At 46.6% G+C, this 13,267-nt stretch overlaps 1 protein-coding gene across 1 annotated transcript in view; it reads left to right on the top strand.

Moving 5' to 3' along the window:
* The window catches only part of LOC134944214 (protein mono-ADP-ribosyltransferase PARP14-like), a 114,734-nt gene extending 101,734 nt beyond the window's left edge, over positions 1 to 13,000 (top strand). Inside the window, exons 12-17 of the mRNA XM_063932796.1 lie at positions 1,349 to 1,540; positions 2,636 to 2,842; positions 6,248 to 6,847; positions 8,269 to 8,411; positions 9,916 to 10,090; positions 11,670 to 13,000. Of these exons, the coding sequence (XP_063788866.1) occupies positions 1,349 to 1,540; positions 2,636 to 2,842; positions 6,248 to 6,847; positions 8,269 to 8,411; positions 9,916 to 10,090; positions 11,670 to 11,956 (1,604 nt within the window). The 3' untranslated portion in view covers positions 11,957 to 13,000. The remainder of the gene's footprint in view (positions 1 to 1,348; positions 1,541 to 2,635; positions 2,843 to 6,247; positions 6,848 to 8,268; positions 8,412 to 9,915; positions 10,091 to 11,669) is intronic.
* Positions 13,001 to 13,267: the final 267 nt, after the last annotated feature.

Genomic DNA, 13,267 nt, shown 5'->3' with positions numbered 1-13,267 from the left:
AATACAGTCCAACATTTATTGAGAAGATAAAAGGGGGTATTCGGTTAGCGCCGTTCATTTCTGAGCTATTCAATCCCCCCCCCCCCCCCCGCGTATTCAATTACGGACTGTTTTCACCTGTTTTTAAGGCATTTTCACTAATGACTTTTCACTTTTTTTGAAAATGCCTCAAAATTGTCGAAAATGGCCCGCTTTATCACCAGCGCAGGTGAGAAAACATTCTCTGATTCACTGATTCTCTAATTCACATGTTTTTTGCTCCTGCTGAATTTTTCGCCTAAGCGAAAAAATGGCCCTTCTATTGAATAGGGTGAATCCCCATTGTCCTAAAAAATAGCGAAAAGTGCAGGTTTTTTTGCGAATTTACTGCAATTTGCAGTAATTTCACGTCTTTTTACCGCAGAAACGCTAATTGAATACCCCCCAATGTATGCAATGTGGCTTTCTAGGCCGGTACCAGCCCTGTATTGCATTATACAGGTTCAGTCTCCCCTATCCGAAATTCTGGCGACCAGATGTATTTTGGATTTTCCATATATTGGGATATGAACAAAATGTAATGAGATTTATTGGGGATGGGACCCAAGTCTAAACACAACACACATGTATGTATCATATACACCTTCTAAACACAGCCTGAGGATACTTTTATACTATATGTTTAATCATTTATTTTATTGCATGAAAACAAAGTGCTGTAACATCATATGTAGGGTGGCCAATCCTGGCATTGGAATTGGCGGGATCCCGGGATTTAGGGCAAAAATCGTCGGGTATTCAATCTCTGGATTGGAAGCTCCAATCTCGGGGATTTGGGGATCATGAGGTCCTCTTTTTTTTTTTTTAAATTCCGGTCAGCGTTGAGCTTCCTCGGGAGGATCAAACGCTGCCCGGCTTCCTGCTCACGTCATGCTGTGCAGGGGAAAGCCGGGAAGTCAGAGGTTGCGCTGCACGGCCAGCCAGCCGCCCTCACTGAACCGGAGGAAGTTACCCACCCGCTCTCCAAGGTACAATTGTGATGAGTTATGTGCGCGGTGCGGGGCAGTGCAGGGGGGGGGGGGGGCATTGACACAGGAAACAAACCAATCCCGCGTATTCCGGGAATCCCGTGGTTGACCTTTTTTCAATCCTGATACCCGGGATTGAAAAAATGGCCCAGAATTGGCCACTCTAATCAGAAGTAGTACCCAGGACCTGGCAGCAGCGTCTGTGTCCAGCAATGTCAGGGGGAGATGGCCAGGCATCTGTAGTGATAGAACTGGGGAATGGATCATTATGAGCCGCACGGGTCCAGATCATGACAGAGCTGCAGAGAACTCAATGTGTTAATATTTATCTCTGTTTCCAGGCTCCCAGCCACACAAGGGTTATATCCTCACACCACCTGGAAACCTCGCTCTGCAGAACAGCAGCTGTAAGTGGATTCTCCATGTGGTCGGCCCAAAACAACCAGCAGATGTCACCAAAAATGTCCTGGACTGTCTGCAGGAGTGTGAGAAGAATCAGGTGTCCTCTGTGGCCTTCCCCGCCCTGGGAACAGGTATAGCGGATGGATGGACGGATGGACGATTTGAAGGACTATCAACTGTTAGTGAGGTGTCACATGACAACTCAGCCCTTGTATGGCCCCCTTCCTCATGGCACGGGGCCCTGTGCTGGGGGGAGGGTTACGTTCAGAATCTTCACTTCACTTCTGGATAACCGATAGAATATGTCCCTTTCCCCCATTTACACCTATTGTGTATCTGAGTTAGAGAATGCAGCATTGTGCTGTTGGTTGGTGGTTGGTTGATAGACAGTTAAAAGGTCAAAAGGTCGACACGTTTCTACAACTTTTGCTGCATTTACTATCTATGTCGCAAATCATTACCTTTTAGTAACCTTGTGGCGAGCCCGAAGCGCAGTGAGTAAAGCGAGCCCACGAGGGGACACATTTCCACAAATTTGGGTAAATTTAAAAAAAAAATACCATAGGAAACAAAAAATGTTGTGTCGCCTTTTGGACTGTAGAACTTTTTGTCCCTGTCGACCATTTGATTGTCGACCCTACGGTGTAGACCTAATGAGTGTCTGTCTTCTGTATTACACCCGTGCTGTTTCCCATACTTAGAACTCATTTGGAGGGTGCGATGTAGACCCAAATATTACCCCTTCCAGGGATAATAGGGCAGTCTCCTTCTCAAGTCTCCCCTTAACTGTAAGTGCTGACCTCTGTCCACAATTTCTTGGCAATACTGCGTGGAGCCGTACCTGGTGGTCACTTTCATACGTGGGACTAGGATGTCTTGTACAGACGTGTCCTCGTACATCTAGCCTCAATACGCCACATAGTGGGTGGTACATGCCTGATGTGAGTGAGCTGACTGGTCCCGTGCAACTCTGTAGGCACCGGTCGTCTTTTATTGACACAAATGTGCCTTATTCGCATCACAATGCAAATAAGACGCACAAGCAGCTTCTGCTGTTTAAAATGATATGCGGCACGCCTATATTCTGTGTGCGTCTGGGTCTCTACTTGCACTCTCGTGGTGCAACATTGTCTTACTATAAATTGTTTTATGAATGATTCTTATTGTTTCTTGCACACATTAGCGGCTTCATATTACGTCCAATTGTTTCTGTCCCCATGATCCAGGTGCAGGTGGAATATCCGCTACGGTGGTGGCTGATACAATCCTAGATGCGGTGGTGAATTTTATCACCTCCAAATCTGTCGGATCCATTAAGAAGGTGAAAGTGGTTATTTTCCAGCAAAATATGTTGAATGATTTCTATGTGAGCATGAAGAAGAAGGAAGGAACTGCCTTGTCTGAGCCGAAATCATTCCTCTCTAAGGTCGTCGGTGAGTTCTGTGTTTGACCATATTAACTTAATGAACGTAGCCGTTTAAATAATTTGGAAGGATCTGAACTTGCAGATACCTGACGTTAGGGGAGATTATTCTTACTTGTGGAGTACAGAGAAAGTGGTATAAAATGCCTCGGTTTCACCAGGGAGGTTCAGGAGAAATATGAGGAAAAATTACTTCTCAGAGAGGGTAGTGGACAAGTGGAATAGCCTCCCATCAGAGGTGGTAGAGGCTAAGACAGTAGAGTAATTTAAACATGCATGGGATAGACATAATGATATCCTTACAAATAAATAAGGATCAAATAAGTTTTGAGATAAAAATATGGTTAAAAATAAAAAGGGCAAACTAGATGTTTCTATGTTTCAGTTGCCCAAGATATTGGCTACTATTAGGTGACAACGCTCAACAGAATCCTCGAGTGGCCTAGGCGCAGTAACTCCTTCCCTGGCCGGCTGAAAATCTTGCGAGTAGCCCATCTGTCTCATCAATGGCTTGCCCCCTCCTCTCATTTTTGGGCATCGCTGAATTTCCCCTGGACTTAGACTTCCAGGTGTTTAGGTTCTGGCTAGAGGGGGGAGTGTTTTGCGTTGGACAGCTGGTGAATTCCGGGGAAAATGCGCTGTTTTAGAGACGTTAGCTCAGCGTGGAGCCTCCCTCTGGCCACGAAAGCTATGGCCGTATCTCCGTTGTATAAATTGATCTTGATAGATTCCTCTCCTCGGCTTCCCCATTTCAATTCAATATTGGTCAGGAGATAGGTGGAAGTATGTAGAAGTTTTTTTTCTGCCAGTTCGCCCTTACAGATAAACATCTCAATATTCACATCCCACCAGACTCTACAACCTGCCCCCTCCTATCCCAAATCACCACTCCCCATCCATCTTACCAACTCTGACATTGTTCTTCTCTGTATCTAGAGATGAAGTCGTGTCCCTCATTTGGCACTCCAACACCACCACCTCCCCACTTGACCCTATCCCCTCCGCCTCCTCCACTACCTCTCTCCTTCTGCCTGTTCCCATCTTGCACCTCAATCTCTCCCTCTCATCAGGCACTGCCCTTTCTGCCTCCAAGCATGCCCTTGTCCCCCATATTCTTAAAATAAACTACCCTTGATACACACACTCTCTCCAACTCCCGACCCATCTCTCTCCTTCCTTTTGCCTCTAAACTCCTTAAGCGTATTGTCTACAACCGCCTTACTTCCTTTCTTTCCTCACACTCACTGCTTGACCCTTTCCAGTCTGGCTCCCGTCGTCTCCACTCCACTGAAACTGCCCTCACAATAGTCTGCAATGACCTTCTTGCTGCCAAATCCAAGGGCCACTACTCTCTACTTATTGTCCTTGACCTCTCTGCTGCCTTTGACAGTATGGACCATCCTCTCCTTCTGCAAATCCTTCACTCCCTTGGTCTGGGTGATACTGCCCTCTTCTAGTTGTTGTCCTCCTACCTCTCTGACCTGTCCTTCTCCGTCTCCTCACTTAACTTCACCCTCCCCCCCACACACACACACACTTCCACTGACAGTAGATGTCCCCCAAGGTTCTGCTCTTGGACCTCTCCTATTCTCCCTCTATATGTCCTCTTTAGGTGAGCTCATCAGCTCTTTTGACTTCCCTTATCTCTGTGTGGATGATACTCAAATCTACATTTCCTCCCCCTTCTCTCCTCACTCTTACAGTGGTGCTTGAAAGTTTGTTAACCCTTCAGAATTTTCTAGATTTCTGCTGAAGTCCTAAAAGTAGATGAAGAGAACCAGATCAAACAATAGAGACAACAAAATTAGACAAGCTCATTTCTTTTTTTTAATTGAGAAAAATGATCCAACCTCACAAGTATGCAAACCTTTGCTTTCAGTGTCTGGCATGACCCCCTTGCCTCTCCTGCCTATTGATTACTTCCTCTCATTCCCACCTCCAAGATTTTGCACGTGCTGCTCTAATTCTCTAGAATTCTCTACCTCTCCCTATCAGACTCTCCACCACTCTACAAAACTTTAAATAAGCTCTCAATACCCACTTCTTCCCCATACTCAGCTCTGTCCCTCTGTTCCACGCTCACTGTCTACCTCATCTGTGTCACTCCTGTCTGCCCACGAATGCCCAGGATATAAGCAGGGCCCTCTCCCCTCATTTGCTTTCCTACTCTTACTTAGAATATTCTCTACTCCATCATCCAGCTCCACAAATTACCTTTTCTGTTCTCCACATGACCTACTGGCTGCACACACAGCTGTTGCTTGAGACTATGATTACCTGGCACCTCGGGCATAAGTTACGTGGTGGAAATGGAAAGGAACCAGCCATCGGGCCCCTGAACTTAGTATAATCACACAGGGGCCGAACATTATGCAAAATGAACTCTATATTCTATTAAACACTAATTAGCCCCTTTCAGCACGCCAGGTCCAGGCGAGTCTGTAGTACCATGCGCCTTTATCACTGAAATTGTACGACTTATTTCCATGATTAAATCAAGCAGACGCGACAAAGCTACATTGCTAGAGCACACTGACCACTGCGGCTTACCGTACTTGTGCATCTAAGGGCGGCTGAGTGTAAATCTGTGTAAAAAGGTCTTTGATACTTTGTACATGTGTTATACTAATTTTTGTGCGAGCAGAGTCACAGCCCAGCGTCTTTGGGGCTCTGTGAGCGGCTTTCCACTGCAATGCGACCAAGATGGAAGATGTAAAAACAGTTATGGTACGTTACTCCTCTTGGAGCATCTCAGTCATGATGGACGTCTCTGCTATAAGACAAAGGGTACCGATTCAGAGGTGTCAGCAGAAGTGCCTTCAGCTGCGTCCATTGGCGGTCGCCCGTCCACTATTCCGCTACAGAGTCCTTTCCCAGGCAATACAGTATGTGCAAGGAGTGAGGTGATCCCTGTCCGTGCTCGTACATGCAGTAACACCAGTTGGTGCATCCTTAGATGTCACAAAAAGTCAGAGTATGGCCTCCTGTGTGAGCGGTTGGGTGTCTTTGTTTGCATCCGCTTTAGGCGATGCGTCCATAAAACGGACTGTCTCCACACATGCGCAAAGCCACCTCCCAGTCACCACCTAGGAACCGCCCACTACATTATCCCTGCACATACACAACAGGGCACATGATCGGTGCGCAGTAGCAAGATATTGCTCCGCTACGTCTGACATTGGCAGTACGAACGCCTCTGAATCAGGGTCTAGGTGTAAGAGGACACTGTAACTCCACTTTAGCAGCAGAAGCTCCACTCCGCATGGAAGTCGGCAAAAGTTCACCATCCGTAAAAAAATTCACATTGATAAGTGTCTTAAAAGTTCTGTCTTACAAATGAATCAAACAGAAGAATAAAAGTTCTTCCAAAATGTGACGTTCTTGTGAATTGATATTTGTGACTTTACTTCCCCAGACTTTTTTATCCCGAAACCTAAAAAGCCGGTTCAGAAGCTGACGGCCTTTCAGCTCATGGATAACATTAAGCCAGTGACTTTCAGTTTCTGCGCTGAAGATAAGAACAGTGTGGAGAGGACGAAGACTTGGCTCCAACAACAGATAGAACAAGAGCAGGCTGAGCGGGTTCTCACCGAGGAATGGATCTCGGAGCTGGAGGTTACCGAGATGCAGACAATATCAAATCTCCAGAAAGAGTTCCAGGTCTCCGTGGTTTACAAACCGCCCGACCCTTCCATTTATATTTCCGGCATCACTAGGGATGTCATGAATGCGTCCAGCGAAATCCAAAAGATTCTTAATACTGTGAGGGACCGTAAAACCAGAGAGAGAGCAGCGGAGCTGACCGGGAACCTGGTGGAGTGGAGGTACGAATGTGCGTCCAAAATGAGTCCATTTGACAAGATGGCAAACCTGGAATTGGAAGAGGCAAAAAGTGCGAATAAAACACAAATTACTGTCTGGACCCAAGGGAAGGAATTCACTGTGGACTTACAGAAGGAGACCGCTAGTGACAAACAAGGCAACCAAGTGAGGATCGAGCGAGGCCTGAAACACGGTAATGTCACTTACTGTAGCTTGCTTTTTGCCTGTGCTCTCCATGATTATTTGTTTAAGGACTAAATATGTGGTTAGGAAAGTAGTAAGCCTGGGGGAAGCCAAACGTGTGTTCTTATGGCGCTTTACAGATTTTGGGGCCTATACATGGCCATCTTAACACACTAGGGAGCTGCCCAGGTCCCCTCAATTCTTGGGGCCTTCAAGCAGGGGCGGGTGGTGGTCAGAGCAGCCAGGCAGCATTCTCTACCAGCCTGCAGCCAGACAGTGAATGACAGATGGCTGGAGCTATTCACCAATCAGAGTTCTAACAGCATTCACTGTATGGAAGCATGTAGAGAGATGGTGCAGGAGTGGCATGTAACTATATATTTTTTTTATTTTTTTTTATTGGTTCCTTTGAAAGGTGTGGGGACGGGCCCCAGTGCATTGCTTTGCCCAGGGCCTACAATGCTGTTAAGATAGATAGCTCTGGGCCTATTTATGAATTATTATTAATGTATCTACAGGGGACCATAGCAGATACTGGAGATATCTGTTGCAGCACTTCCCTTTTGCAAAAGCAGGCCCCCATAGAAATCTATGGGGACTGCTTTCTTGCCGAATTTACCAAGCTCCTCTGTAGCAAACACCATGTGAAGGTGACATTAGCCATTCTAGCTTATGGGTAACAGATTGTAAATAGTGCCGGGTGAGTGATCTGTACACATCCGGGCGATAGATCATGTCTTATTGCCGCAAGTAGCAGTGATAACAAATTATAATTATCGGGTCAAAAACCCAGTAATGAATAAAAGGGCCCCATTATGTCCTGCATGTAGAGGTTTTTACTAGTGATGAGCGGATTCGGTTTTACTCGGTTTTACTCGGTTCTCAAAACCGAATCTTATTGGCTCACTGATGTCACGTGTTTTGGATAGCCAATAAGATTCGGTTTTGAGAACCGAGTAAAACCGAGTAAAACCGAATCCGCTCATCACTACTTTTTACACTTCTGAAGGCCTCAGCCACTGAGAATCAATGTATAAACGGAACTGGCCTTGAGAAATAAGGTAACAACTGCAACCCGAACAGCCAATCAGCATGGTTTTTTCAGTCTCCAGTGGTAGCCGGCTACTCAGAGGCAAACTAAGAGAGAAGGGCGTCCGTGTGCAGTCTCCATCGAGAACCCAACACATTTGTGAGCACTGGTAGACTCTGGTGTCGTGCCAGAGTCTACTGCACATGCAATTTCCATACCGTGCATTCGCAAAGCGCTGGGAGACTTCGAAGAGGTGAAGAGATGGCTGTGGTGTGCACTGCACATCTGGCATCCAGTATAGATACTCAGGACCTGAGTCTGGGACGGGCATTCCCAGGATCCATCTAGGTCATCTTTATAGGATCACTGATAACAAATTATTTTTTATTTTTTATATTTAGAACAGTCATCACTCGGGCTACCGAAGCATTGGAAACCGATGGGTAACAGTCTTGTGATGGTGGTGGATGTTCCTGCCGGAACGTCTGAATTTTCAGATGTTCAGAAGAAATTTGCACAGTCCTGCGGAAACAGAATACTGAAGGTAATGGTTCCAGTAGTGTCTGACCCAATATCTAGGCGACATCTTCAGGCAATATTGCAGGAATGGTTCAATTAGGGTCTGACCCAATATCTAGGCCGCATCTTCAGGTGATACTGCAGGAATGCTTCCAGTAGGGTCTGACCCAATATCTAGGCGACATCTTCAGGCAATATTGCAGGAATGGTTCTGACCCAATATCTAGGCCGCATCTTCAGGGGATATTGCAGGAATGCTTCCAGTAGGGTCTGACCCAATATCTAGGCCACATCTTCAGGCGATATTGCAGGAACGGTTCCATTAGTGTCTGACCCAATATTTAGGCCACATCTTCCCTTCGGCTCCCGCAGCCTGTCCCTTCGGCTCCCGCAGTCTGTCCCTTCGTCTCCCGCAGCCTGACCCTAATCCTCCCTCTAGTGCAGGCATTCCCAACCACGGTCCTCAAGGCACACCAACAGTGCAGGTTTTAGTGATATCCAGGCTTGAACACAGGTGACTTAATTAGTAGTTCAGTTATTTTGATTTAACCATCTGTGCTGCAGCCTGGATATCACTAAAACCTGCACTGTTGGTGTGCCTTGAGGACCGTGGTTGGGAATGCCTGCTCTAGTGCCTAACCATAACCATCCCACTACAGCTTATCCCTAACCTCACCTCCCATAGCCTCTAAAAAGTTCCCAGCGCCAGTATTTTAGGCCCTGGTGGAATAGTTTGACCTGAAGAGAGACTGCAATAAAAGACGCGGGTTCCCACAAACTGGGGGCCGCTTTACCTGTTCCCCCGTTTTCCAACTGCAGCCTTGGATCCCCAGAGAGCTTTGCTAGCTGGGCTCTGTGGTTCCTGCTGTAATCAGCAGACCACTCGTCGGCGTGAGGTTGGAGGAGCAGCAACGCTGACGTCCTTAGGACAGCCTAGCACTGCTTGCTTTAAGTATAAAAACAAAAAAAAGAAATGAAATCATAAAAGAAAAAGCTTGGGGCTGTATAAAAGCAGCCCCACTGTTAAAAGGTGCATCCGGCTGCTGTCGGCACCAAAGCAAAATAGGCTAACCTTGGCTGGGGGTGGGGTATAGGGGAGGAGGGACCGGAGCATCCTGGGAACTCAAAAGCTTTAACTGTTTGGTGCACGGTCCTCTTCAACCACCTAAACCCCAAGGTGTTCCCTGTGGAGAGTATGGACTCTGAAGAAGAAATATAATTTTTACATATTAAAAGGCAAAATATAAATAAAGAAATGTGTGTGTTATAAACAATATATTTACTACAATTATACCCACATGTGTCAATAAGCGCAATTTAATTTTAAATTTAAAGTTACGTTGTATACTTTTATAATACAAAAACCGTTCCCCGAAAAAGGATTTTTTTCTTTCACAGGTTTTCTGTACTTAATTGTTTCTGTACTGTATCATTCGCCTTGAGCCCTATTGGATAAAAAGAGCTGCTCAGAGGTGAATACTGTTAAGGAGAGTATATTTCTCACGTCTCTTGTTGCTCTGTCTGCACAGATTGAGAGGATACAGAACAAGGATCTGTGGATGAACTATGACATAAAGAAGCAGAGCATCAACACAAAGAACGGAACCACCAACAACGAGCGGCAGCTCTTCCACGGGACCGACGCTAATTCCATACAGATCGTTATTCATAACGGTTTCAACAGGGGCTACGCCGGACGAAACGGTGAGGGCTCAGCGGCTGCTCCGTCGGTTTCCGATAATGTAAATCTCATAAAATATTGTAGATCCTATGGGCCTGATACGGAGCCCGACGCAATTCCAAAGCGACCGCACCCCGTGATTACCAGCTGACTGCGCGTGCACGAAGAAAGCGATGGCAGATTGCGTAACTGTGCCCAGGAATATGAGGGCGGATGGTTCGCTCCATGGGTGCCAGTGTTTCTTTGTCCATGAAATCAGTGTTTCCGGGCAGCAGCTAACGCGCAGATGCACAGAACAACTACGTCTTGTGGGCGTGTTAGTGATTTTTGGGCAGGTGGGGGGACTGGACGGCTGTTTCTTCAGCAGCCAGCATCAGTGTAAGATAGTAAGCGTTGCTGCTGCAGACTTCCCCGATTACGACTCAGAATTAAGCCCTATGTATCTTTGTGTGCAATTACTTTAGGTGGAGGGCCACTTAACAAGTCTTAGTAAACAGCCATGCGCGGACCTCACCACATGCCCCTTGTATGCCATCACACTCCGCTGCGTGCCTCTTTTATGCAGTCTGCCCACTCCACTGACCCCTTTTATGCCATCGCACTACTCCACATGCCCTTAAATAGAATCAGCCCCCAATGCATGGTCATCAGACTCTTCGTGCCCCCACATACACGCACACACTTTTTGTGGGAGCCCATACTGAGAGATGGAACATCAAATATTCTTCCTCCGGCCCCAACTGGAAAATAATTCCCCCCGTAGGCTCTGGCTCCCTGTGACCTCCTGTGTTGTGTAGAGAATGAGGTCACTGTAGTGACACGCCCACCGCGCAGGTCCTCCCCCTAGCCGCCACTGCCTGCCTCCGCTCTCAGTCATGCGCTTTAAACATGTGGCCAATCTATTATCTGACGAGTGAGCTATGCAGCAGGAATGGGCCACTTCTATGGTGTGGAAAAGTGTGTGTGTGTGTGTGTGTGTGTGGGGGATGGGGTCCCTTGGTCCCCTGGTCCCCGGTGATATAATTTGCCCACCCCTGCTATAGACTGTGTCAGCGTTTATGACTGCATTCAGCTCCCAGTATTCTTGACAACTGTACACTGCCATTATTCCTCATCCAGTGACGTGCGATGGGGTGAGGCAGGGTCTTTCCTGTCATACTTGCGTTTGTGCCAAAGGTTTCACTGTATAAAGTATATGAAAAATACCAAGACTGTATAAGAAATATCTTCGTTATATTACTCTAATCATTTTTATAGTCAAAACTCTGAAGTAAAAAGTCTATGGCAGGTGAGGCAGTGCCCCTTCTCCCCTGCTTATCTTTTCCACACATCTCTGATCAATACTCACCAAATTTCCCGAAATTTATACTGTTACACCTGTGTATAATGTCCAGAGGTTCCCTTTGGCTCATACGTTGTGTGTAAATCTGGCTCTGGTGCTAGCCAGTGCCTCCTGAGCCATTTACCTCACTCCATGATTCCTACGTGTGTATGCTTTGGGTTAGAAGATGGCTATGGTCACTTATGTTATTTCCCTGTTGCAGCCTGGCCATTGTATTTGCATTAGAGACATTTAATGTTTCCGTGTTGTTTTTCACACAGCTGCTGCTTTTGGAAACGGAACATACTTTGCAGTAAATGCGAGTTACTCTGCTCACAGCACTTATTCCAAACCGGACTCCAATGGACAGAGGCATATGTACCTGGTCAGCGTCCTTACTGGGGTCTCGTGCAGAGGACATCAGGGCCTGGTGGCACCTCCAGCTAAGAACCAAGCCAACCCCACCGACCTGTATGACAGCGTGACAGATAACACTGCCAACCCTTCAATGTTCGTCATATTTAATGACATCCAGGCTTATCCCGAATATCACATCACCTTTGTCTAATAATCCCTCCGCCACACCGCCTAATCGGAGAGGACAGGATCCGTGACTGTAGCAATAATTATTATTTCACACTCACAGATTTTATATATGTATAGTTATAGACTCACGTTGCAGGTATCTTACGGTTCCTCTGTAACCTAATGTGCAGAGCACAGGAACCCATACATAATCATTGTAGGTTAAATCACACTATAATAATCAGGAAATGATCTATTACTAATTTAGTTCTTTCTGTACAATTCATCTACAAGTTCTAGTGTCCATCCTAAATCAAAGCACAAGTGCGCGACACGAACTGACACAAAGGTCTGACTGCTGGCGCCAATGCTGCAGTTTTACATTGTCTGTACCTGTGTCAGATTGCAGCGTTGGATGGGGACGGCTGGTAAATCCGCACAGGCAGAGACCTCACCTGACTACACCAACCGTGCCTTCTAGGATCTGGACAGAGCGCTCGTTGTCTGGCTCAGTGTTACAGGGATCACGGGCACCAGATAGGGCACGATCTCTGGAATAATTGGGAAAGCAGACGCTGTACTATAGTAACCAGTACATAGAACGTGGTGGGGATCCTGCTGTAGGGATTTACTTGAAACAGTCTTGCAATGTTTACAAATAGCAGCCAATCGTATTGTACCAGTTTAGAAAATGACGGATGACCTCGGGCTAGTTGCTGCGGTTACAGCCGCCATTCTTATTATAGTTCAATACTCAGGTATGCCGTTACTGCCAGCCCCACTGTTACGTGGGCCATTCATCTATGGGCCGATTCCGATACACCGATCAACGGACATCGATCCTTGTGGAATCTGCCAAATCATTTTATAGATCCCTGACTCGCCAATCCCAATCATGTGTTGGTCTTAGTCGGCGGATGGTGGATTTCCAACATGTTGCATTACACAGATTGTCTGACCCATGCATTGGGCAGAACAGAGAATTGCCCTGATACCTACCTGATGTACCGGCCCCTTTACTCGCTGCTCAGCTGATACAATGTAACAATATGGGTGCGATGTGTAAATAAAGTGCTATAGAAAACCAGGCCTGTGTTATTCTTGTAATGTCACCGCAGAGGACCCCACAGAAGCTGGAGTTAGGGCGTAAATACTAGTGTTACCAGGCGTCGTCGTAAGACAATATTCTAACTGCACCAGACACTCGGGGCTTATATAAAGGCGGACACATGCGTCAGAACTGACACAGGAAGAAGTTGCACTGACATGCATATGTTGAGTCCAGTCCCCAAGTTATGCCCAGCACAAAGCATAGAGTTCTGGCCTGCCAGCTGCGGCCGGCATAAAATATGGC

Source organism: Pseudophryne corroboree, chromosome 7 (genome assembly GCF_028390025.1).
Source record: "Pseudophryne corroboree isolate aPseCor3 chromosome 7, aPseCor3.hap2, whole genome shotgun sequence".
NCBI classification, from domain to species: Eukaryota; Metazoa; Chordata; class Amphibia; order Anura; family Myobatrachidae; genus Pseudophryne; species Pseudophryne corroboree.
The sequence above is the reverse complement of the archived record's forward strand: the minus strand, read 5'-3'. Positions and strand labels throughout refer to the sequence as shown.